At 35.4% G+C, this 27670-nt stretch overlaps 2 protein-coding genes across 2 annotated transcripts in view; one reads left to right on the plus strand and one right to left on the minus strand.

Annotated features, from left to right (window-relative positions):
- Positions 1-22984, plus strand: part of tyn (trynity) — a 77611-nt gene extending 54627 nt beyond the window's left edge. Inside the window, exons 9-17 of the mRNA XM_073080095.1 lie at positions 1377-1602; positions 16933-17061; positions 17527-17702; positions 18402-18535; positions 19653-19792; positions 20484-20565; positions 20893-21037; positions 21410-21620; positions 21806-22984. Of these exons, the coding sequence (XP_072936196.1) occupies positions 1377-1602; positions 16933-17061; positions 17527-17702; positions 18402-18535; positions 19653-19792; positions 20484-20565; positions 20893-21037; positions 21410-21620; positions 21806-21957 (1395 nt within the window). The 3' untranslated portion in view covers positions 21958-22984. The remainder of the gene's footprint in view (positions 1-1376; positions 1603-16932; positions 17062-17526; positions 17703-18401; positions 18536-19652; positions 19793-20483; positions 20566-20892; positions 21038-21409; positions 21621-21805) is intronic.
- Positions 22970-25224, minus strand: Lipt2 (Lipoyl(octanoyl) transferase 2). Its single transcript, XM_073080094.1, has 3 exons — positions 24881-25224; positions 23922-24134; positions 22970-23467 (listed from the first exon to the last, which is right to left on the minus strand). Exons 1-3 carry the CDS (start codon positions 25035-25037, stop codon positions 23121-23123), a joined length of 717 nt encoding a protein of 238 aa, XP_072936195.1. The 5' UTR covers positions 25038-25224; the 3' UTR covers positions 22970-23120.
- Positions 25225-27670: the final 2446 nt, after the last annotated feature.

Here is a 27670-nt window from a genome sequence, read left to right on the forward strand (position 1 = left end):
ACCCACATTACTTGCAAAAATTAAAGGCTGTAGATTTGAACTAGATTATCCATGTACATACCATACTTAAGATAATGTAATGCACTCGACGCGAAGGAGATTTGCACTGGATTGGCTTTGCCGGTTGAATATCGATTGATCACACGCGGCAAGTAATTATTTTAGACGGCGACTTTCTATTGGCAATCATGGATATCATCTCTCTTGATACATATGGAGATAAACCAAGATGATTTGCAATCTGATAAGTGCTTCAAGTAAATATACGGATGGGTAATCGAATTGCATTTGCTCTTCCGTAGCTACGGCCTATGCTTATAAAATGGCAGGGATTAACGAACTAAAATACATTATTCAAATTTATTGTACTAAATAATGAAATAAAGATACGAAAGCACTTGTAGACTACTTGTACTTGTACTTGTAGACTACTTGTAGACTCAACAAGTGCTTTCGTATCTAATGTTACAGTTCGGAGAAATAAAAAAAATTGAAAAACTTGGAAAATTAGTAAGGTAAAACCATATAGTGCGTAATCGCACAATGTTAAGTTTTCAAACGTAAAATTATTGATTACACTAATATTTGAGACATTACAGACTGTTTCTGTAACACGCACTTAAAGCTCTTTATTTTTCATAAATCTTAATGTATCAATTGTACGTATTGTTCTATGTCAATTAGTATTTTATTATTGTAGCAGACCTAATTTGTACATTACTTCCGAATGTTCTCGGTCCCATACCTATCTTTACGCGTTATTGCTTTGCGTAACAATAATTAAAAACGGACAGAATAATTTAAATTAGTGTGTGAGAGCCTATCTAATTTATTTATAGTACCAATCCAAGCCTACGTCTGGAGCCCGAGACGAGTTATGGGCAGGTGATCATTAAAATTGCCGAGTAATATTTGCACTTAGATCCAACTTATAATTGGTTACGCATTTATTTTTCACGATTTCCTTATTTTTGGGAAACTGAGCAATTAAAACTAGTAGTTGAAATGAATTGTAGGCTCAGAAACGTCTGTGATTATAGCTATATGACGTGTATTGTAAAATAAGCGTGGTAGGGTACACTGGACAATCCAACTACGATCTTAAGGATACCTACCTTCTTTAATTAACCTCATCTAAGAGGTCAATTCCATTTGAGGTTGATTACAGTTCAAATACTAACAGCTGGATTGCACGCTTGATATTACAAAATAAATGAAGCAAGCCAATTTCATCATTTTTCTTAGACACAAGTCACATTAATAACGACGAAGACCGTACGACACAACGCTACGTTTGTCATAAGCTCGTCAGGATAGATCGTCGCGTCACTTATAAATTGATTTTATGTCGAAACTCAGATGTTTTTTTTATTCAGGTGACGTCAGAAGCGGCTTGCAGATTAGCTTGCGAGATAGAATCAGAGTTTCTCTGCCGCTCCTACCTGTACCTGGGAGCACCGCACTCTGCTGCGTACAACTGTCGCCTCTACCACCTCGACCACCACACACTGCCTGATGGACCGTCTGCGTACTTGAACGCTGAAAGACCCCTCATAGATGATGGCGAACCAATCGGAAAATACTTCGAGAACTTCTGCGAGAGTGAGTACCTAGATTTTTTTTTTTGCATTTTGTTTCAGGAATACATTGGTACAAAGTAGCAAAATGTTTATCATAGAATTTAAACTTTACAGTATTTACTATATTTTACTACAGTACTTTAATACCTACTCGATATTACATTCCTTTACTTTCAATTTTAGCTATAGGTACGTGTAATTTTAGTTATAGCCGCCGCATACCACAATACAAAAAATACAGTCAGGAGTACGGGGTTGTCTTTAAAATATTCAGTCTGATGGAAAGGAATTACCTATGGGAGTAGTGTATATGTTAAATAAAAACCGTAAATGGTGAATGAATATATCGACGGGTCCTACGTAAACTGGTGCAAGTGCGTTTTCACAACTTTACAGTAGAGCGCATTGAATGTTCTAATGCGTGTAACTTTAACATTATTCAATGTACATAGTTAAAATTTTAAAATGGTATAATTGAATCCTTTTGAAAAAAAACTGCATTATACGTGAATAGTTGCACCAGTTTACGTAGGACCCGTCGATATCGTCATAAGACTGGTGCTCGGTAGCGAGTTAAGATTTATTTTATTTTTATCCATGTGAAAATGAAGCTATTTATTCTCTGTAACTGATACTTAATTTTATACTCACGAACCAAATAAAAAGTACCCTTTAATATGCTTATTTTATTACAGAAAAGTCAGTTTATACATTAATAGTAACTTACAATGTTGAGAGTAATCTAAAGTAAGTAAGTGCAACGTTTCCCGTAGAACTGATAACTTGTGACATTAATGCATAATCTTCTTACATTTAATTACGGATAGTATATCAACACGTACATTCATTTATTACTCTTTGAACTATATATTAAATGAAGTTTATAAGAGAAAGAAAGAGGTAAAAAAATAAATGGCCAAGTGCGAGTTGAATTCGCAAACCGAGGGTTCCATATCACCTAATTTTAATTTAGTTTTAATTTTTAGTATTTGTAATCATAGTACCCATAAAAGTAAATGCATTGTGAAAAAGTTAAAATATCTACTTACTTATTATGTTTCAATATAGCGAAGTTTCAATAAAGTGAAGAATAGCGGTTTGTTTTATGGCGACCCCTATTTATTTCATAGATTTTTATTTTAAGTACCTGTTGTTATAGCGGCTACCGTTGCACATACTCTGTAAATTCAAGTATCTATCTATTACGTTTCAAGAGATAAAGCCCGCCAAACAGCGGAGGCATAGTAATAGAGTACCAGTTTTACTTTTTGCGTACGGAATCCTAAAACACTTTTATTATCTGACACGAATTAATTATGACACCAATTAAGTAGGTAGGAGCGCGCGTTCGCGATATCGAAATAAATTATACCGTTAATTCAGTTACGATCTCATTACAATTTGTTCATTACCCGATTAATCTCTGTCTTCTCGGATCATTTCTGGCTAATTATTGTTGGATTAATAAAGCTAGTGAACATAATTGAGTTATAAGAAATGGTATAAATCTGAGATGGGGTTTAAAGACTTTATTTAAATATTTTCGTAACTTAATATTTTTCTGCTTCATTTAAGAATGAGAAATAAAAAGATTAATATGATTTAATTAATTTATACCATTAACGTGTAATGAGTTGCACGATTGATACAAAGTGTAAAGAAATGGGATCTCTAAGGCCTACGATGGACGACAATTTCTTGTTACCGTCTTTCTAGACGCATATGTATGAGTAGGCGTTGCTTCCTGCATATTAAAACCTAAACTGGATTTCGCTTCACTAGATTATGTCCGGCCTGGATACCTAAAGTAATAAATGCAGTAGGTATAAGGCTTAGCACGCACTACGATAAAACGCGCGCGCTTAACTGCAAGTCTGAAATCGCAAAAAAATAAACACATTTTTACACAAGTGCACGCACTAGTGATTTTTTTCAGTGACTGATTTATAAAACGTAAAATTTTACGTTTCGGTCACGGTTTGTTTAAGCGCCATAGCAATAGTACGCTAACGCACATACTGCGTTTAACCGCATTCGGATTTTTATTCAACATCAATGGGCGTACGATATTACTAACGCCACAATATACGCTGTTCGCCAGAAATTCATGATGGTACTGAAATAGAATTAAGCCAAAGCCAATCGCAGTGCGTGTGCGTATGCGTTTTTGCGTTTTCAGCTATTTTTATTCCGATTGCGTTTAAACCGTGCGTGCTAAGCCTAAATGCTGTCTAGGCAAGCTGCGCTTACGACTCGCCTGTAACCCGTTCAGACAAATAAACTGGAACATTTAGCCTCTATCCAGCTGGATAACTGTTATTATTGAATAGTACTTTATAGCTTCAGGCATGACTATGTTTGGGAGGAAAATATAGTAAGCGAATCTGTAATAGAGAGGAGTCGTGCAAAACTTGTCGTCGATTAATGTTTTGTGACTTTGTGTCTATAATTTTTTAATTTTGTATTTATAATGGAAGAACAATATTTCAATTTTACTTAGTCGTAAATGAAAAAAGAAGTTATTAAATAACAGTAGTATTAGTTCTTGCAAGTCCACATCTCAATAGGTTTACGTTTAACTATTGGTGGATTAGGTATGACACAAAGTAGAAAAATGCTGCTATTTGTTGATTTCCTGTACTAAAAATTACACACAGAAGCAAAAGGCTTGGTACTATTCTAGATATGCCATAGGTGGAATAGAATCTCATTAGTGATTATTACTTTAGACATTGACGCGGCCTTCTTCCAAAAAGGTGCTAAAAAGTGTTTCTTCAAACCCGTAGATAGGAGTCTTCTCTGACCTTGCAAATGACCAAAGGTACTGGACATACCCATACTAATTTAAATGTTAAGGACCAGTCTGCTTTGTCATTAGTATTAATTAAAAACATTATGTCTATTAAAACAGCAATTTTAGCTTCAAGTAATAATAACCGTTTATGTTTTATTATAATTTGAAAGAAGACTGAAATATTCCGTTTGGAATGTCAGCCTAATGACAACTCTCGATACAAGCTTTCATATAATTAACTTCATAACGAGTTTCTAGGACAACGTGGTTATTACCTATCCAAGTTGTGGTTGTGCTTTATATACTCGTACGTATAAATATAAAGTAGGTACCTCGGGTGGAAATTAGTTTTGCGTAGATGAGACCACTGTTGAGACTGCTGCTATGTATTTTTTTATAATATAGGAGCAGCAGACGAGCATGCAGTCCACCTGATGGTAAGTGGCTACTGCCGTCCATGGACATCTGTAATCAACCCCAGATAGGATTAGATATTCCTACCTGAGGTAGGCCACAGATGCGCCGCTACCCCTGAGAACTAAGCTGGAATGCCTTGGAAAAGTCTGTCTCCCTTACCACACCCTTCAAACCGGAACACAGCAGCGCCTAACACTGCTGTTATTAGGTAGAAATAGGTGTGGCGGTGGTGCCGCCGGAGTCGAACCACAAAGGGTTCTACCACCTTCAAATTAATTACCTTTTACTCTAATTTAGGACCTTCTACCTAATTTAGGACTAGTTTGGTATTAAGGTAGTTTGGTATTTGGTATTAAAGTTAAATTAATGTTAGTATTTGTTTTACTTTCGCTTAAATATTTCAGGTGATAGGTATTAAATAAGTGCTGAAATTGTTAATTCCGAAAACATAGCTATTGATCAAATATTAAATAGACTCAGAAAACAAAACTGAAAATAATATTACTTACCATTTCAAATGGCTATTTCTGGTTCTAGTTAAATTTTACTTTTTAATCATACTAATTAAAATGTTAATTGATTGTTACCTATGTTATTTAGCTGCCTCGTCTATGCCTAAACAAATGATGTTTGTTTATTCAAACGTAAGTCATTCCAAAACAGTAGAGGGTATTAGCATAGAACTTTGCATATGGATCGACGTAATGGAGAAGGATGTAAGACGCCTTTTATGGCGACAGTGTGGAGTTAAACCAAGACATTAACATTGCCGTTTGAATAAACAAAAGACATCAGTAAAAGTTATTTAACCTAAAGGCTCCCGCTCGGGAACACTCTCTAAGTTAACAATACGTTACAATACTTCCTCGCTGACTGATGAGCATTCGTTTATAATGTAACAAACCAAAATTTTATATATTACCCATTAGTTCATTTTAGCTTGGGAATTGTAATGCTCAGTTCTCTATATTCACTGTTGTATTATTCTAAAATTCATTACATTACAGTCAAAATAATGCACGAAGGAGCGCCCTAATGAGACAGCAAAATAAAGTAGGTACACATTTTATTCACACTGTACCTCTAATTAGAGAATACGCAATATTTTACACTTCTTTATATTCTGCAACATAAAAATAGCAATGGTAGTGCTGCGGCATTGTTCTGTCGGATACTGCATGAATATTAAGGTAATTTATACCTATAAGAGGCACACGATTAATATTTTTAACGCGTAAATCCTGCACATTTCCTCTGAATCACACAAGAGGGCAACATGCAGGCACGTGAATGAAATCTCTGATAATCTTTTCTTTGAACTTGCTTAGGCTTAGGCGGTAGTCCATTTAGGGGTATGACGTCGTTGGTGTAGGCTATGTGGATACTTGGTTGTCTATATAAAAACAGTGAGCAGCGTATCAACTACATATATCTTTATATTAGAGGTTGTTTGTATGATGATGTAGTAGCTAATATATCGTCAATAATTTACGACACGTTAGTGGTGAAAGTATTGTTATACGTACAAACGCATGTAGCTGTATACAATATGGATTTACTTATAGATACTTAGGTAGGCTGTAAATTTTGTCGAAAAAGATAATAAGGAAATCAAGAATAGCAATTATTAATATAATACTCTACGAATGTAGCGCTACTAAAGAATAATTCGGCCAAAATTTGTTTTAACTTATGTATTTCACATGTCCTTATTCCTGTCTCTCGTTATTCCAATTTATGAGAATGGAACAGTGACGCAGAATGTTGACGCGATGTGGCGTCGCGCTGTTTTTACGCCCACGATGCTTTAAGCAACGGTACCGTACTGGACATTAGCTGAGGCGGGCTAGGCCAACACCTAGCTTTAATCTGTTGTTTTGAAACCGTGACACGATTATTTGCATGAAGCATGGTCTATATGAATGTTACCCAATTGTAGGTAGAGTTTGTTTATGAGGATGGAACAGTGACGCAGAATGTTGACACGATGTGTCGCGGTGTTTTTGCGCCCACGATGCTTTAAGCAACGGTATCGTACTGGACATTAGCTGAGGCGGGCTAGGCCAACACCTAGCTTTAATCTGTTGTTTTGAAACCGTGACACGATTATTTGCATGAAGCATGGTCTATATGAATGTTACCCAATTGTAGGTAGAGTTTGTTTATGAGGATGGAACAGTGACGCAGAATGTTGACACGATGTGTCGCGGTGTTTTTGCGCCCACGATGCTTTAAGCAACGGTATCGTACTGGACATTAGCTGAGGCGGGCTAGGCCAACACCTAGCTTTAATCTGTTGTTTTGAAACCGTGACACGATTATTTGCATGAAGCATGGTCTATATGAATATAGTTCACGGATTGATAGACCTTACACACTCTTGTATAAAACACTAAATTATGGTTCACGACTTACGAATGTAATAATTATTTGTAATACAAATAAAATGATGATTTCGATATCACATATATTCTCAAAAACCACGGGACTAATTATACATTTTTGTACAAATTTAAAAAGGATTTTATTGCAAAACTGAGTTTCAGTTACTAAACTTATAAACTGCACAAACTGTATTGATTGTCGAAGTGTACCTATATAGTTTTTGACATAGTATAACACAATTATCTCAAAAGCAGAGTTTGGACTCCCAAATGTCCATTAACTTTTAACAAACTAAGAAAGTCCAATTAAATGATCATTGAATATTTAACTACAATCCATTTAATCCACCATAGACTTGTGGAATGCTACGGTATGTCAGTGTCGCATGTTGCGTGCACTTTTTGTGCCCGCGGCTAAATCAGTACAACGGTACAGTTATTGAACACGCACTAACGCGCTTTATACACCACTTACGCATTACAAACCTAGAAATATACACTGAATAGTCTTGTTGATTATATTTTCCATATGTCTAAGACTATGTAGCCTTTATCACGACTTTACCGTAACTCCGAATTAAAATATTGTAATCCGAGTTTTGAAAATGACTTATTAGAATTCGTAAGTTACCTACTTTACTTAGTATTTGAAATAAGAACTATAAATACTATTTAACTTTATATATCTCAGAACATCAATCAAATGGCAATTAATGAGTTTGGAATCATTAATATTAAAATCGTAGACATGATGATTTTTGAAGTGTCTTAATCAGATCCTTTTTACATTTGCCAGTCTATATTTTTAACTATGCGAAAATCCTGTAAAAATTAACTACTTCATCAAAAGTGTGTAGAGGCTGTATCATCGGTATATAGCAGTCAAATACGTATACACAAAATGCAGCAAATGTGGGTTTACTGTAGTAAACTTAATACAATTCACCCGTTTAAACCTGCCCTGGTATCTGCGTTAGGCACACCTAGAAGCTTGATTAGTTTGCTACGAACACCGATACAGTTACTCCGCACACCTCCCGCAAGAGACGTTAAGGGCGTGTTTGTTTGCACAGCCAAGGACTACCGTTATCCAGTTAAGATATAACCTGGTACGGTAATCAAATTCTTCAATATTTTTTTTTGCTATAATCCAAAATATATCCAAAGTAAACTGTGTCGACAAATTCTTAAGTAACTTAAATTATAATCGATTTTGATTATAATTGAAATCTTAAAGAGAATAATTAGGTTCCGGTCAGTCTTAAGAGCAGTGTTTCTTTGAAGGAGTGATTTTAAATTACTAATTATGTTTTATTAGTTCTACAAAGTAGATACGCATCGACAATTTAATTTTATTAGACACTTCATTAAAACATCAAAACTACATAGTTTTATGATTTCTCATGACGAACAATTGTGGGTGTATTTTTTGCCTATTTAAGAGAGCAATACACCCATCTCGGGTAATTATGACAAGTATTTTATCAAAGATTTATAAACCTTGTCGTTAACTACCGGTAACTATCAGAAATACAGTGAAACCGTCATAGATTAGTGAAGATTACTCACTCCTAACAAGAAAATGTACCCAGTTTTGAGAATTGAAATAGTTGCGTAAAAAAGTTTTGCCACGTCTCCGTGCTAAAATGTCCCTAAAATTGTTGAAATAATTATTTATTTATTATGTAAATTACGCAGTATTAGTTATTTATTCGTAAATTTTCTCTAAAAATGTTTTTATTTTTCAAGAATTCAAAAAAAGAACTTACTATAATAAGATGTTTGTGGCTTCATTCAATTTCAAGGCGGCGAAGTATCTTTACTAATCTATGGAAACCGTTAAAACATTGTTGCAAAATCATCGGTGGCGGTGGTCCGACTAACGGTCGCAATCAAGTTCATGTTGGGACAATTGTCCACTTAAGTTAACCAGACAATGAGAAATTACTAACACACTTACTATTGTAGTTTAAAACTAACCACCTCACTGTTACTTATCGGACTAGTCTTTACTTTTTAAATTAACGGATCATAAACAGCTAATTCACTAGACCATTTTTTGTCTATGAATCTAGATAATCTGTTATTCAACGAACGTGTAATGTGCTCAGATAATGATCAGCTGCTGTCAGATGTAGCAGCGATACAGATAAATAACAATTGTGTTATAGGATATGTAGTGTTCGAAAAATGAAAATAGTTTAATAGTCAACATATCATTCATGGAAGTTTAGATTATCTTGTTAAGATATAAGTAGACAATTGTACAGCCGTTATATGGAGTAGTTTTTAGCGCACAAATTGGCATAGTTGTTTGATGGCCAAAGAAAAAAACACCTTATTTTCCAGGTCACCTTAAATTAATTGAATAACTCCTAATGTTTAACGAAATTGTTTTCCGATGCTGCGCATTTTATTTTCTTGCTATTTATCTTAACATAGAGTTTACACATTAATATTGTGTAGCTGGTTATATATAGAAGGTTTTTAACCTAGACCATTTGTGACCATTTGCACAATTGCGACTAGATATTTCTAAAAAGAAAACTAGCCCGTTTACGAGGCTCTTTAACTTTAACAGCTTCATTGAGCTTGAAATACGCTAACTACTGGTTACTATGAGAAATTGCTGTAAACCGATAAATAGTTGCGCAATCACCTGTGGCGGTGTTCGAGTAACGGTCGCAGAATCGGTCTCCCTTAGGACAATTGTTCACTTAGGTTAACGAGACAACGAGATATTACTGGGAAACTTACTGTTGTAACAATATGGGGACTAACTACCTCACTTTGTAGACGTCGGGTGCGCGCGTATCTCAGAGTAAATTTTAGTAGTTACCGTGAAATTTGATCTGCGTGCTGCTATTTATCGCCCGTAGTACTAAAGATAAGAAAGGAGGCAAAATGTGTAAAGTATAATCTTATAATTATGGAGTTTTGAAGTTAAAGGACATGCTTATACTTGTGAAATGTTCTATTTACTTACATGAATATCGGAAGTTTTACAAACGAGAAGTGGTTTAAAGTAAGATTAAAAAATGCCTGATAAAGCTATAGTAATTATGTATATTGTTAAATTAATCTGTAAAATGTAAAATGAACTTTGAATTTGAAGTCTAAAAGGTATAATATGTTTGTCCCTATAGTCACAATTTTCTATAGTCAATCTTTACGCCTCAGTCCACCGTTGTTGCTTATTAACAACAGCAGAACGCATGTAAATGATACGAATCTTAATTATATTGGCATTAATGCACCGCGATATTCAACAGAAGCTAATTGTTAGACAATGTTGCGTTTATGAATAAGTTCTCGCCTGCCAGCCTCGTGAGAAGTTGCTTTGTCTATGCAATAATAAAGCTTCGTTTTTGCATCTTATCAGATCGAACACTGAATATTATGGGAGCTACCATGCCGATTATTTCAATCATTGGTTCATGCATAATTGTACGTATCTATAGAAAAGTAAGAGCTGAAAATTTGCATTTTCTTAATGAAGCAAGATCAGAAATTGATACGCGCATGTTACTTACGCTTGTCTTAGAATCGCATGAGTAATAAATCGAAGTTTGCGTCGGACTTCGTAAATATTTAAGTGGGTTCAGATAAAAGCGAGTTAATATCTCACGCCGCGTGCAACTAGAGGTCGGGGTCAGAGGCAATCGATATATCGACTGTAATCATGCTGTCCAACTAGCCAGTATATTTGATAGATGCAATCTTTTGCACGCATTTTCAAATGGATAAAATATGTTTCATGATATATTTAAAGATATTTAGGTAGGTAGGTGACTGTATTTAATATCTGTATGTAATTTGATAATATATACCAATACTCTACTAATCTGTGAATTGCCCAGCAATGGGATATGTAAAGATTATAGTTAATTTGTAGTCAGCATTAAAAATAGCTATGTATCTACACTTTTAAAGCTTACATAAACTCAGTATAGGTAAGAAAAGAGAGTGACAGATTTATAACAGAAAGATTCAGTTGATAAAGTCCGAAGAAAACTAAGTTTTTCTTAGGAATATCATTTTCCTTATAGAGACATGACACGCTATATGTCCTCGTATGGTGCTTCCTATTTATCTTGTGTTCAGAATTATCTCGAGCCTTGACAACAGTTATGTTTGTGGCGTTGTTCACGGGGATAGCCATTCTAGTTACCTAAAGATTTATATTGGGATATGAAGTAACTAAAGGTTGTTTGGAATACCAGCTCAGTTCCGCTAGAAACTAGTCTGGAGCTACTCTATTACGTGAACCTGTACTTACGGCATTAAGATTGCCATCTGTTGCTGCCGGTCTGATTTACAAAGCGGACGGGACGGCTGTATATTATATCGAGAATTCCTTCGATTTCCTCCCAATAGATACCGTTACGGTTAAAGTTTTTAACCTTGTTGACTTCGGAAACACATTATAGTAATTCTATGTTTTGTTCAGATAAATTACGTGAGATATTTGGATTTAAGGATGGAGATAAAATGAGTTTAAATGTATTTTGTTTTTTGTATGTGAATAGGAATTTGTAATGTGAAAGTAAAATAATACTGCTGATATTGAGTTTAATTAATAAAGGAAATGTTTCGTTGCTCCAATTGGATCTATTAGTAGCTAATACAAATTGTTTATCATTGATTTGTTTTCTATGGACCGGCATGAGATTGAATTATAGACAAGCCGCCTTAACAGAGCGTACATACATCGTAATTACAGTTGCAAATAGATTAAATTAGTAATGAATAGATGGCTTAATATCCGTGACATAATTTTGTTATGTTTACAATATAGAATGTGCTGCGTCACGGCACAGTTGCATTTAAATGCAAAAAGTCAAAGCGAGGTAGAGTCGGAGGCAGCGTCGTTCGTGCGTGCCTGCTAACGGTGGTCCTACACAAATTGAAAAGATGTTTTTTGCTCCCGTGAGCTCGATTTCGTCTTGGTCCAGTCCTAATTCATGCGATAATTGAATCTACTCGGATATAGAACGCGATGGTAGGTGGTATTCACGTTTTCAGTGCTTAATTTACACTGCACGAAACGACAAACGAAAAAAGTTGTATTATAAGTCGTCTAAAAAACCGCTAATATATCGAATGACAAAGCACCCTACCGATGCTCTTATTGCAGACATTGTCCACTAAGAGGTACCTAATGATTGCTCCTTTTAGTCGATGCTCCGTTTTCTTGTTAGCTTTAATAGATGTTTAGAAATCCCGCTAAACGGAAGTCTGTTCAACCCATCAAATATTCAATGTTCGTTTTTCGAAAATAAAAAGCAAGGTCCTTGCCTGGAAGAGGTGTCAATCAACCTTAAACACACATGAGTAGGTACATGCAGTTTATTATGTGTTAACCGTATATTGGATGAGGTGGCTTTTTGCTGTTGATACTTTATTTTTTACAGTACCTTCGTACATTGCATCATAATAACAAATAAAGGCAGGTCACGTACACTAGTTTAAATTAAAGGAATTCTTAATAATCCCCAAATCATTGTGTAATTTAGTTTATAATTTATATTGAGGTATTATCACACACATCTTCAGGAGCTGCTTCATTGGATTTTCGAGGAAATAGTTTTAATAAGATTGCCTTAATGTAATGAGTAATTCTGTTATTCTATTCGCATTCATAAATCAGCCTTGCGAATACTTCATGTATTTTCCAACGGTAATAATTCCAGCATACCTTTATAGAACTTAGTGAATACCGTTCAAGTTTAGTTAATCTGTATCGGTGAAGTAATGGGAGCGTTCGGCAGGATTGGTAACTTGTAGCGGCCTTGGCTGGCCTTGCCATCTCGCGGTGATGCGGGTCATTGACCAATACATGTTACGTATTATGATGTAGCTTGTTTCTTGGTGTTACAAAACCACACCAAGTAACAATCTGTCATAATAAAAATATCGGTTGATCAGAAACTGGATATATTTTGTTTGTTGAGCAGCGGGTTTCATTTATAGCAATCAGACGTACATTGAATTGGAACATAAGCATTTCTTTTTATTATGAGTACCTACCTGTAGTATTTTAATACAACTTTTCACACACTTAAATTGACTGAAATAAATATTTATTATACATTGTAAATCATTAGTGTAAGTATCAGAATAAATTATCCTAACTTTATTATACGTCCTACCCTTAGCAGGTGTTCAGAATTACCTTCTCCGTGTACAGATTTCTGTATTTAGACGCTAGCTTTAAAGTTGTAGTCCTATCCTTAGCAGGTGTTCACAATTCTGTATTTAGAAGCCTTAGTTGTAAAGTATTCATGGAGCTATAATTAAACATATTCCCGGAAACGTCCCAGCCCGGCTACTTGTTTGCGTAGTCTAACGCGATATCCACGGGACCGTTAGCGCCCACTGCGGTCACTTCCGACACCGCGAATACCAATGCTCTTGTACGCGTTATCCGATGCTATGTAAATTGTCGCCTGTGTTCGACTTACATTACGACGGTTACTGGACGAGTTAGCTATTTTTATTTATATGCTGTGACAACACTTGCTTTGTTAGTTCGTTTGAAAGAGGGTCAAATCGTGCTACTGAATTTTAAACCAGTTAACCCCATCCGATTTGGCTGTTTTTTTGCATACACGTAGATATGGTTTGGAAGACAATTAAGGATTAGTTTAGTAAGTCATTTTAAATACAATATGCCCTTTACTTTATTTTTTTATACCTATGAGTGTACTAAATGAGAGAATTATTTAGAATAAGTTTTTTATGTGATTTGTTTTATTTCTTTGTTAAGCCACAATACACTATTTTATTCAAATTCACAATATTTTATTCTTCATGTCTAAAGCGCAAAATGACTAGCCGGAATTCCAATCTTTCCTATCAATAGTTCTACCGTGTTATCATCGATAAATCTGTGCACTTTATTGTAGGAGTTTATTAACCTTTTTGATGTTTATGTTAAAAAAGGCAATAAAATTCATTGCAAGTGTGCTAGAATAAATTATTGAAGGTTTAACGTGTGTATTAAACGCCGTTGACACCCTATCGCAATGATGTTCAAAGCAGTAGAAAATGCGTTAGTTCAGTCTTGTGTAAAATTGCTAAGCCGTGCCGGCGCCGCCTTTTATACTTAGGTACAAAATAAACCTACTAGAAAGCAGTTATCTTAATATAACGGCTTAATTCGACGATAAAAGGAGGAAACAATTTGTGAAAAGACACAAAAACGTTAACTAACCCAGTTTTTGGAATGTAGGTAATTTCTAAGATAACTGCACGTAGTAAAGATATAATAAAACGCCAGTATTAAATGTATTATGACAAGCTGCCATAGCGTACGAAAAGCGATATTTTCTAGAGCACAGTAGCTGAGTGAATTAACCATGACTGGTCGTTGTATTCTTCGTGCCAGTCGTTTTTATGGCAAAGTTTGAAAACGTCTCGGAACGTGCCTTGTGCAGTGAGGGCATTTCGCAATTTAACTGTGATTCCCTCTTCTTAGTTCTAGGGAAAACCCCGTTTGATAGTGCTGTACAGCTTTTTTAGAAATAGATCCATAATAAATTGCTAAGACAATTAATGCTCTACCTACCATGTTTAACAAGTTTTTTTAGGTCTGCATTTTTAATATAATAATAAATGTCGTTTGCTGTTATTTTACTTAATTCAGTCCGTTTATCAGTAACGGCAGTGAGACCGTAATATTTAAGCCAATTATTTGAATGCAAAAACAACAAGACTCGCATTTCTTGCAAAAACTGTGTAGCGTATGAGTTCGCGGCGAAAAAATCTATTAATTGTATTAAATTAAGAACAACATGCATTAGAACATGTTTACTTTGTATTAAAATCTTATATATAAAATTCTCGTGTCACAATGTTAGTTACCGAAACGGCTTTACCGATTTTCACCAAATTTTATATGCATATTTAATAGGTCTGAGAATCGGCTGCTATCTATTTTTCATACCCCTACGTCAAAAGGGTTATTCACCCTTAATTGTTTTTTATATGGCAACACAACGTTTGCCGGGTCAGCTAGTAGGTATATGAATATTTACACTTGCAAATTAGGTAGTTAGTGTCTGGTATTTAATTCTCTCACATAATTCTTACGTTCCTTAGTTATGCGTGATCGGCTTTACTTCTAAAAAGCACACGTTATTCACCCGTAACTCAGATTAACAAGTTTTGATTTGTGTTGCATTATATTTATAAGGTATTTTACTAAGCGTGGGAAGAGTTTTCAGTTATTGAAGCGTATCGAATAGTAATTGTACTAAGTCATCGACTGCTGTTGAAAGCTCATGATCTTTAAGATTTAACTATTTACTTTTGGATCCGTCCTTAGATTGTTTGAGGCTTTTAAATTAGAGGAAACATTTTTATTTCGGTACTGAGTAATGACAAGTTATTTTAATAGATAATATAAAAGGGATCTACTATTTTTCCTCATAGAAGTGTCACTTGAGAAACTGCAAACGAATGGACCTAACATTCACATGAAAGAGTTGATTTAAGTAGAAGAAAAACTGTCGCAAAGCTCTAATGACGCATTGAACGTATGTAATGACGCCCTTAGATGACAATTTAGTTCAAATTATAACGTTACGCAGTTCACGTCAACGTCCTCAACGGGTGCTGTCTACCAAGTGCGTCAAACCTTTGGCGCAGGTCAGTGGCCCAAATCACGTCGTTTTGATGGGCAATTCAGCGAATGTACTATTCAACACTTGATATTAGTAGGCTGATACCGACTCGATTCGCAACGGATCGCCAAAAAGGGTCAGAATTAACACCTTATTAGTATGATTATAGTATTGCGGTGTAGTGATGTGATAATCGAACTGGAATGTTAGTATTGTCGAATGTACTTTCTAAAACAGTCACGACAAGAATCTACATACCTACAAATTGACACTTCTTTTTCTTTGTTTTATTTAATTTTATCAATTATTCTTCAAATTGAATCTAATTACCTGGTTTTTCAATTATTCTTAAAGACTTACCAGCCAGCTTGTAAGACACAAAAAGGTCACTAGATGATGTTTAGATAGAGGTGAAACTATAAAATAATTATAACATATAAATGAAATTCTAAGTAAGGATTATTATTTCGTACGTAGTCATTACTTAGCTACGCTTTCTTGTTTAGAAGTACCTAAAGGCCAAATTGCTACAATAATATGATAATGTCTGTCCATTACAAAATGTGCACTGTCTCCATTAGTTCCGGGTATTAGTGGGTGAAGCTTTAGCCATCTACTACTACTTACCAATCGCGTGTGAAAATCTAGAATTGCTCGGAGCGGCGCGCTCTGATCGGTCTGTAATTGCAGTATGTGCAGGTTGCACTCGGAATCGTCAATTGCGCCGCCACATCGCCGCAATCTTGTATCGATTATGATATACACGCACCGATCCGTTCACCTATCTTCTCAGACCCTGTATGGATAGATAGTTGGGCATTTTGCCTAATAAAACACGAATAAAGGTGGCAGAATTCTTTGTGGTTCGCCTTGAGGGGCACCGCTGCATGTACGTCTATCTACTGTTAAGTGCTGCTGTGTTCTGATTTAAAGATGCATTCTAACTCAGTCCTCAGGGTTGCAATGGATTAGTGATTGATCTCAGGTAGGACTCTAATTTTATCTGAGGTTCATTACGTTTATTATGAGGCCTATGAGCCGTGGTCACTTGCGATCAGGTGGATTGCATGGTCGTTAACTATATTATGTATAAAGTAAAATGCAAGTACTCATTATATTTTTGTCCACAGAACCACCTGCAAACGCGAACCCTAGCGGCGAGCTACCCGTCACTATTGAACATCAGCAGGATACGAACATGTCTAGCAACTTTACGAGGAATGACGCCAATTGCGACAAGACCGGCACCTGCTATGACGGTAATTGTTATTTACACACAAACATTACAACTGCAGATTACAGCTATAGACATCGTCACAGTTGATGTACCTACGTCTATAATTAATAATTAATTTTAAGTATCCAATGTTTAACCAATTGCCAATTTCTTCAAAGATGTTTGACATTTTTTGTAGAATTTAGCAATTATTTATCGTTAATAGACAAAAATGGATTGAATATTAATGGATGTACAACAGTCTTTACTACGTTCGAGAATAGGCGAAGTTTATTCGTAAATGTACAAGACTCAGTACTAAAGCCTTTGTTATTGACCTCCATACAATTCTGGATTGGTAATAGACATTTATGCGCTGCTATAAACATTTACCATCAGGAATTGCATGCAAATCGTAGTTTTATGACGTAGCATGTATACTATATATTACACAGATGGTTCAATATAATTTATTGTTCTCAACAATAACGCGAGTGATTTATTACAGTATCAGTACACTGCAAAGACACAAGGATCGCGGTGCAAGTACATACGAACAAGCCGTTCAATGGCCGTATCTACGCGTTGGGTCGTTCGGAGACGTGCAACATCGACGTCGTGAACAGCGACCTCTTCCGACTCGACCTCACTATGGCCGGACAGGACTGTAACACACAGAGCGTCGTGAGTATATCTATTGTGATTTAGTAGGTTGGAGGCTAGCCCTTGCAAATAGACAAACGTAGTTATGAAAACGTGTATGTTTTATGTAAAAATAAGGATAGCTTTAAAGAAAAATAGCAGTTATTTTGACGAGCCGCGTGGCGGAGCGGTTACCATGCCGGTCTGACGCGCAGAGGGTCCTGGGTTCGATCCCCGGGCAGACAGATTTCTAAATGATAAATTTAGACTTCTCTTTCTGGGTCTGGGTGTTTGTGTATTTGTCTCTGTGTGTGTCCATAGCACCCACGATACAGGGAATCCTAGTGTGGGGCTGTGAGTGTAGAAGCGTTTATTATGTTTGTTTATTTTCACATTTGAAGGTAGTAGAAAATTTTATGTAGCACCACCGCTACAATTACTTCTGCTTTATAATAAAAGGTTTGAAGAGAGAAAGTAAAGGTGACATGTAGATGCGAGGCAATCATAGTTAGTTATTAGGTTAGAGGGATTACTTTTCAGTGTAGCAAGACATTTGAGGTCTACCTCAGGTAGGATTCCCGTCCCATTTGGAGTAGTTACAGATGACAATGGGTGACAGTGAAAAAATAGGTATTCCGGGGTCATTTTTAAATCAAGTTTGAAAAAAAGAACATAATTTATCTGTAGATGTCTACATTAGTGTTTTCAACACAGAAGGTTAACACTGATATATATTTTCAGACTGGCGTTTACTCCAACACTGTGGTTCTGCAACATCACAGCGTGGTCATGACGAAAGCCGATAAAATCTATAAGGTCAAATGTACATACGATATGAGCTCGAAGAACATCACATTTGGCATGGTGCCTATCAGGTTAGTTGGTTTCAGTGGTGACTTACAATTGTCTGTACCTACGCGAAATTGTGACCTCAGACATTTCTGAGAACATGACGAGAATATTATTCTACAAAATGAATGAAGGTGATAGAACTTCGTGGTTCGACTCCGGCGGCACCACCGTCACACCTATTTCTGCCTAATAACAGCAGCGTTAAGTGCTGTTGTGTTCTGGTTTGAAGGATGTGGTAAGGGAAACATACTTTTCCGAGGCGTTCCAGCTTAGTCCTCAGGGGTCGTGGCACATGTGTAGCCAACCTCAGCTAGGATCTAATCCTATCTAGGGTTGATTACAGATGTCCATGGGCGGCAGGAGACACTTACCATCAGATGAACTGCATGCTCGTCTGCTACTTCAATATTATAAAAAAAAAATACTACAATATGAAAGAGTATTATCGAATGCCTACACGCCATAAGTTAAATTTGAAATTCCATTGGCCTATATTGTAAGCGTTTTGTAAACATGCCGGCAGAACCTTCAATACATAGGCAGCGAACGTTGTAACAACGTGACCGGAGTATTAGTCTATATTAACCGCCTGATATGTATTTTAATACTTCGGAGAAATGTGATAATGATCGGCTATTGATACGGACTTTGAATGCGGGTAATGTACATAAGGGGCACAAACCTTCAAGATTTGACTAGAAATTAGCTTACTTTTGTTTTATTTTGAACTCATGACGAGGTTTATACTTTTTTGAGAACGGTTCAATCCGTATTTATGTGGGGATGTAGGTAATTTTTTTTTGGAACAAAACTGACTTGAATAGATAAGGTAGCCGTACATAAATAAAAAAGAAAAAATATTCTGTAATATGACATAAAATATAAAAATAATTGACGAATTTGGGTTAGTTCAGTTTCGTGGCAGACAAAAAGTATTTTCTTATACAATGGGTTTGGCATAGAAAAATATTATTTTCCTGCCACGGTGGGTCTGATAAGTTAATTGTCTGGTCTGCAAATATAAAAGGAACCTAAAACTTAATTAAGGCTTACAGAGAAAATGAAACGTATAGAAAATGTTATGAATATATAAATATAATAGCATATAGAAACGCATCTTAAATTCCATGCACCTTCCAGAGACCCGGAGATGATTTCCATCACGGCTGCCCCAGAAGCGCCGCCGCCGCGTATCCGCATCCTGGACAGCCGCCAGCGCGAGGTGGAGACTGTCCGCATCGGGGACAGGCTCACCTTCCGCATCGAGATTCCGGAAGACAGTAAGATTACTGACTTTATCTTCTATAGCTTATCTACTTATGATTTTCCTGAGCACGAAGACCTTTAGGTTTACACGTTTTTTTTTAACATCGCAAATAGGTCACTGCGACTTCCCGATAAGTCTTTTTAAGCTCGTGATCTTAAATATCACAGTAAATCGTGTGATATTACAAGAGTAAAAGCAAAATTCTAATATTCCTGCTCAATCTACCTACTTGTAAATAATGCAGAACATAAGCCTGTGTATCATCTCAGATTCACAGGGGAAAACTTTGCAAGTAGATTGTGCTTTTTTCTAGACAAGAATGCCTTATGGCGCCTTATTATACCGCATCGTATCTTTTCATCACGCGAAATGGTGGCGAAACGAGCTAGACACGATTTTTCAATTTACACAGGAGCACTTTTGGAGTACAAAGTAGCTTAAGTTGGGTACTTATCTTACTTATGTAGAGTTTAGTTTATTACCGTGAGAGTTCCGTCCAAACTGGTTATAATACCTCTGATAGATAGATAATGGATGGATGGATCGATAGATAATGGATAGTACCTTCTAACATTAGCCTAAATATGTAGATAGATAATTTGAGTTTTTTTTCTTAATATTTTTAAGCAAACAACATCTTTGACAGAGTTGAATTGTATCTTATTATATATGTGACGAAAACTTAACAAATTTCAAACTTTCAGCTCCCTATGGAATCTTCGCACGCAGCTGTGTCGCTATGGCTAAAGACTCAAAGAGTACTTTCCAAATCATCGACGATGACGGGTAAGATAAATAGTATAAATACTTTGTACCACTAGTAGCCTACAATGAATTCTGCACCTTCAATTATAATATAAGGCGACTATTTTAGGTCTCAGTAGTAGTAAAACATGTGTTAAGCTTCAGGTAAAACCTTGTTATATGGAGTTACTCACAGATGTTCATGGCGGAAGTGACTACTAACCATCAAGTGGACTGCATGCTCATATGACACTTCAGTCTTATAAAAAACCTCTCCCTTATGCCACTTAAGTATCTACGTATCGAGAATATATCTAAATCTAATCTTATGTAATAAATGAAATCAATTATTATGTATGTTATTTTTAGATGTCCTGTGGACCCATCGATATTCCCAGCCTTCACCCCTGACGGCAATGCGTTGCAGTCTGTGTACGAAGCCTTCAGATTTACTGAGTCATATGGTGTCATCTTCCAGTGCAACGTCAAATACTGTCTTGGACCTTGTGAACCGGTGAGTAAAACTGCTTAGAAAAGTTAATTTCTAAAGTTTTAAACAACGGCAATGTTTTCGAAGAGATACTAAATTGGTCATAATCGTCGGTAGCATTAAGCCACTTTTTGATTTTGTAAAAGAAATAAAAATACGTCAAGTGTGAGTCGATCTCGCAAATTGAGAGTTTTGTACCACCAATTATTTTGTATTTGTTCTTGTTATCACAGCAGTTATAAAAATACATGTAGTAGTTTGTGATAATTTAAAGTGGCTACCTATTTCGGTTGAAGAGCCAGCGGAACCTTAGTAATAGGCCCTGTTTTGATCCTTTGGATAAAGAAACCTAAAAATATTGCAGATATGTTTAATGGCAAAATTGTAATTATCCAGGCTGTATGCGAATGGGGAAGAGAATCTTTGGAGTCCTGGGGAAGGAAGAAACGTTCGTTGCCTCACACCGAAGCCACTGAAGCTCGTCAAGAGGAAGATATGAACATCTCCCAGGAAATATTGGTACTCGACTTCGGAGATGAACGACAGAGCACAGACTTCCTTCGCTCCGACAAACCCGGTGGAACTGCATCAGAGGCTAACTTTGGTGGTAAGAAACATTTTTGAAAACGCTTTGTTTTGATAATTCCATATTATAGTATATATCTACTCGTATATACGTAGTTGATTATCGCATATAACTGAAATGACACTAAGCAAAAAGCTTATAAAATCAAGCGTAAATAATTTTCTCCTGATGTGCCTTAACTAATTTCTTGTTTCATTTAATTGCAGAAAAAACGGTGACGATCGTGGAGCCATGTCCCAGCAAGGCGTCCGTCCTTCTCTTGGGCGTCGCGTGTGCGTTGCTAGTAATATTGTACATCGCCACAATCTTCTGCTATTACATGCGCAAGTGGCTTGCACCTCCCAAGCACATGTCGTAATTGCACTTCGCAATTGTTCCAGAGACTATAATCTTGTGGTCTCCACGTACAATTACTAATGTTCCAACGCCTATCTTATACTGAGGAACTTGTGATACGAATGACTGATTGAAAAAAATCCATGTCAACATTATTTCACGTCATTGAATCCGTCCCGAGTAGTAGAATTAGTTTGAATCCAATCGTGGTGTAGATGTGGAATTGTAGAAGATATGTAACCACCGCGTATTGCATTACCTGAAGGGTATTTTAATTGCATTTAGAAGCATTTATTACGTTTAAGTAGGTGTAGACGGTTAGTTATACGCTGACGGCTCGCGTTGTTTAGTGCAATGCATTATTATGAATATCCTATACCAGGATTACTTTTTGAAGTGCTACAATATACTGGGTACTTTCATAGACTAATGATAGCATATTAACAGACGACGCATTTATTAGTTGTAAGCAGTAGAACAATTTGGTACTATTACGCGACAGTGTATTGTACGTAATTGTCGGTAATTGAAATGTGTTTTAGTACTGTTTGGAACAATCCCTTATAATTGCGGTTTGTGTAATAATAAACTTTTACAATCGAACAATTTTATGGGATTATTCTGAATTAAACATTGGAATTATTATAAGGCGACAAAAAGTAGAGCATTATAGTAATAAGTTGTATTTGCATTGTGCCCATTAATCGTATTATTATAACAAAAGTGTAAGCTATGTATACTTTTTTATTATTATTTTATACAAAATTAATATTAAATAATTTGTAAATATACTGTTAACTCTCAATTTGGCCCAATCACAGTTTTAGATGTCTTTTTTGAACTTTCAGTTGGGTTTTGAAGAAACAATTACATAGGGCCAATAAAAAATAATTTGATATACTGAGTATAATTATACACATATCGAAAAGGATACTTGTTTCTCTTAACCCAACTTGAGATTTCTAACTAATTTATATAGATTTACTTACTAATACACCTATTTATTTTTTAATTTTATTTTAAAATGAAATAAATTTGTACAAATCAAACATTTTTTTATTTCAACACTGTAACAACAATAAACTTGATAAATATTTGTAACATTGCACTAAATATAACAAATTGAGTTTCTGTAAGATCCACAATAATTCGATAAAAAAATCGACAATATATATTTTTATTACATCAAATAGTTTGCACTATTAATTTTTTGTATACACTACCTAAAATTTCTTTCTGTGTGTCCATGTCTAACTCTTCATATTGGCAGTCAAATACCTTTTTGAAAGTTGTCAGAAATATTGGTGTCATTTTGTCAATTGAGCAGACAACACCAGTTTCTTTAGTTAAAGATGTAACACCTTTATCTTCAATACCACACGGTACAATATGTTCGAACCATGACAAGTCATTGTCACAGTTGACTGCTATACCATGTGTAGTCACATATCTCGATGCATGGATCCCGATGGCTGCAACTTTGTTGTCACCCACCCACACGCCTGTATGTGGGGATCTGTTAGATTTAACCCCTGAAATAAAAAAAAAATTTCAACTGTAATATAGAACAGGTTTTCAAATTTACATAGACTAAATAAAAACGACAAACAACCGTGATATTCCTGTATTTTGTAAGTCAAGCTTCCAGAATGAATGTTACTTAAAAAACTTTAGTAAAATACAATTGTGATTCATAAAACAAATTTACTTATCTAAACCTAGGAGTTTTGAAGGTGGTAGAACTCTCTGCCTAATAACAGCAGTTAGGAGCTGCTGTGTTTTGGTTTGAAGGATATGGTAAGGGAGACATACTTTTCCAGTTTAGTCCTTGGGGGTAGCAGCATATTTGTAGCCAATATCAGGTAGGAATCTAATGTTATCTGGGATTAATTACAGATGTCCATGGGAAGCAGGGGCTACTTACCAACAGGTGGACTATCTGCTGCTTCTATATTAAAAAAAACATATATAAATATGTGGTCTTACCTAATTCTTCACACATTTTTATGACAGTTTCTTCTAAGCTATTGACATACCATTTCACACTGGTTTTGAAATGTTTTAAATTGATAACTGGGTATGCAACCAGTTGCCCGGGACCATGGAAAGTGATGAGGCCTCCTCTGTTCGTTTTCCTGAATTCAGCTCCCAAACTGCGCAGTCTCATAATTTCTTCTTTTGGTGTATCATCTCTAATTCCTGAAAATGAATCGTGAAAATTGCTAATAAAAACATAAGTTCAAACCCCTAATTTCAAAGATATAAGAGATCCTCATGTTTAATTCCTTTAAAGAGTCCCACACATACTAATTCAGCCAGCAATGGATGACCCCCGAATGGCTTGCCCAATATAAGATCTATGGAGCGCTGTAACCACCTTACAACAAGACCATACACATGATTCTTGATTTAATCCAGGCATATATCTAGAGAATTTGGGTAATTATTCAGCATGTTTAAAAGACAATAAGTTTGTTAGGTAGGGCCCGCGCCAAACTGCTAGTCCACTCTGAATATAGATACGAGTCGCATTGCAATAGAAAATTGTAAATATTAGCTGGACAAAGGCAGTGCAGAGCCCCCCCCGCACCTGGCACGGGTACATATCTGCGTTAGAGTGGCCTTATGTTGCTATGGAGTATATGCTTGAAGTTGTGTTCGACTGCATTGACTCTCTGACTGACACCTGCACGCATTAACTTCAGAGGGGACTTGAAGTTTGGCAAGACACGTTAGAAGATAAAGCCAGGAAGCTTGAAGACCACAAATAAGGACAAACAGTTAGTAACAATTATAACATACTATGTAAATTACGCACTTAATGAATGAGATAATAGGACCCTAAAGTTAGTGAATTTACAACTACATTTACGAATTATTCTATTAAATTATTAAATAATTTTTTTTAATTAAATATGAAAGATTCTATAAATAGTGAAACTAACCAACAGTGTAAACTGGCTTATGCTCCACCAACAAGAGAGTGTCGTAGTTGGCATCTATTCCTTTCATCATTGCATCCAAATGCCTTCGGGCAATTGCTAGTTGTATTTTCAAAGCTGTGTCGAAGCTTATTAAACCCAAATTCCAGATTTTAACCATAATGTTTGTATTGGTTGCTGTATAATCGAAAATATCCTGTCTAAATGGATTTTATCTTTAGTCTGACAACTTTTAGGCAATGTTTTTGTAGATTTTTATTTTATATAAAAAACATAGCAAAATTAGTTTTACTTTTTTTTTGTGTTTTTTTCTCATTTGTTTTGAAGTCTTGAAGTTGTCAGTAGTTGACACAACTGACTTTGAAGTTTTTGGTTTATCAATGACGTTCTTACATACTTGCCAGTTTTACTATTTATAAATACTCGTATAATTTATTAAATTGAGTACATATATTGACCAATTAAGTTATTAATTAGTGTGGTAAATGCAATTGTTTTGTTATACGAAATATAAAAAACACATATCAACTACATTAGTGCCATCTATTGAGCAAATGTAAAACTATAATTTGTCATGTTTTAGACAAATTATAGTTTTACATTTGCTCAATAGATGGCAGGCTTAATTTTAGTAATGCTACTCGATACTAGATGGCGCTAACCTCAAACCCGTTCATTTATATCTGTAGTCCTATACGTATCTATATTCGGACTACCCGTATAATAACCACATATACCCACCTTTCAGTCTATTCTGTTCAGTTTCCTCGTGTTCTCTGCCTGTAGGGCGGTGTTTCGTATATTACGTAAACCAGCTGTTAACATAAACATTGCTTATAATATTTGACTCTTCTATTACATATTCGTATTTTATTAGTGTTAATGAAAGTACACAGTTTCTAAATGGTGTGAATGATATATATTTAGTAAAAATGAGTTTTTGGCGGGAAAATCAATGAATGTTTATATTACATCAGGATAACATCTTCTGAAATATAACTCTTATGACAAAGGTGTCACAGTTAAATGTCGTGTCTGGACAAAGTTTTTGTGAATTCAGAGATGTGGTGTTCGTTGAAACGATGACAGCAAGGGTAAATATTATGAATATTTTCTCAGGAATTCTATTAATTCATACAAAGGCAAGCGAATCAATTGATTAAAATATTTTTGAGTATTAAATGAACAGACAATTTAGACGTACTTAAGAATATAAAACTTATTTCCTTGTAAGTTATAGGTACATCATAGATAAGTACATGTACAAATGATTATTAGTAAAACATAATGTGCACTATATATTGATCGTTGGGTCTTTTAATCATATTCACAAAAAGATTTAATATCCATGTTTTTTTTCAATTATGCTTACTACCCTTGGTAGTTTGTTAAATAGTGGGAGAAAGCAAGCCCGTTTTATAAATAGTATTTTATTCATTTGGTGATCTTCACCAGCTGTAGAATTAGAATCTTCAATAGAAACGGATATGGGTAAACGGTTGGCTTTCCAAAATAGTTTTACTGGGTCGGACGTGAGTTACGCATTCCCATATAAGCCGATAATATTACTATTCTCTTTTATTAGCAAGCTATTTCTTACGACTGTATCGTATCATTCTGGTGAGTAGAGTATTTTTTTAATTATTTGCCCACTGTTAAGACAGGATGTATAAAATAGGTAGGCAAGTAAATTAAGAATATATTTTTAAACTGTTAATTACATCGTGATGATAGCATTATTGGTAAGTTTCATAAACAAAATTTGGTATCTAGTCCACATTAACCCATCTTTGTCTAAAAATTCTGAAATTACCTGTTTTCGTAATTAAAATTCTTACTCACTACATGCTCACTACGTAGCTTTATGAGAGAAGGAAGATTGTTCTATATCGATAATTTAATTCGTTGTGAGAGACGATTAAGCTGATAGGGATTCGCCAGACAGTTCAACATTGTAGTATTTTGTGGAGAAGATACGCGGCAACAAAGTTTACTAACTGCTAAATTTTATTACATTATTACGTACGTAACGTTAAATATGATTTTCGTTGTTATTCAGACATTCTGTAAATAACTGTAAATCGAGAATAGTAATTTTAATACATTAATTTTTAACTTATTCAATGTTGTAATACTCATTGGTTCCACTGCTACGGTAAGTACTACCTATTGTTAACGCTGCTATTGTTATATCTATCAATATGATTGTGTTGTGTTCTGACTTCTTGTAGAGGTCAGGTAAGCCAAAATTAATTGTTATAAGGCGACCAAACTTAGTCTTCAAGGGGTTACTTCAAGTCAATTCTGACCTTTTTCAAGTCGATTGAAGTCCATAGTCAGGGAACAAATAATACGGCACACGCTTGCATTTATGCTCATAAAAACATACAAAGTACCACGTGTGTATTAAGAGGGCTTCTGGCCTCCGAAGCGCTTATGACAAGGGTTAAAAACCGCTAGGGAAGTAAACAAGTGTGAACCTGGGACAGGAAGGACGGTGTTTCCTGACGGGGTGTATTAATAGACGCGATGGGGAGGTACAATTAGTGGGGTGACGTGCGCGTACGCAACTTTTACGTTAAATAAAATGCAGAGCAGTTTACTTTCCCATTGTAGTATAAGTGTTTAAAAGTATTTTTTGTGTGGCAAACGTGAAAAATATTGTCAGTATTCTTCCAATCTCAGTGGAATAACATATGACTTCTATGCTTTGTCTTATAAACATTACGATAGAAGGAGAAAACATACATAACATATACCTCCGGCAATTGGTTTTTAACCCTATTTAGGCTA

Source organism: Epargyreus clarus, unplaced genomic scaffold, assembly GCF_041222505.1.
Source record: "Epargyreus clarus isolate Ecla_fem2 unplaced genomic scaffold, WU_Ecla_fem_2.2 ptg000014l, whole genome shotgun sequence".
Taxonomy (NCBI): domain Eukaryota; kingdom Metazoa; phylum Arthropoda; class Insecta; order Lepidoptera; family Hesperiidae; genus Epargyreus; species Epargyreus clarus.

Excerpts from the sequence above, each read along its gene's own strand:
- Lipt2 (XM_073080094.1), bottom strand. The coding sequence starts at position 25,037 with ATGGTTAAAATCTGGAATTTGGGTTTAATAAGCTTCGACACAGCTTTG. Across the intron at positions 24,135-24,880 it reads TAAGCCAGTTTACACTGTTG|GAATTAGAGATGATACACCA; the intron begins GTTAGTTTCACT and ends ATTCATTTTCAG. Across the intron at positions 23,468-23,921 it reads AAAAATGTGTGAAGAATTAG|GGGTTAAATCTAACAGATCC; the intron begins GTAAGACCACAT and ends TTTTTATTTCAG.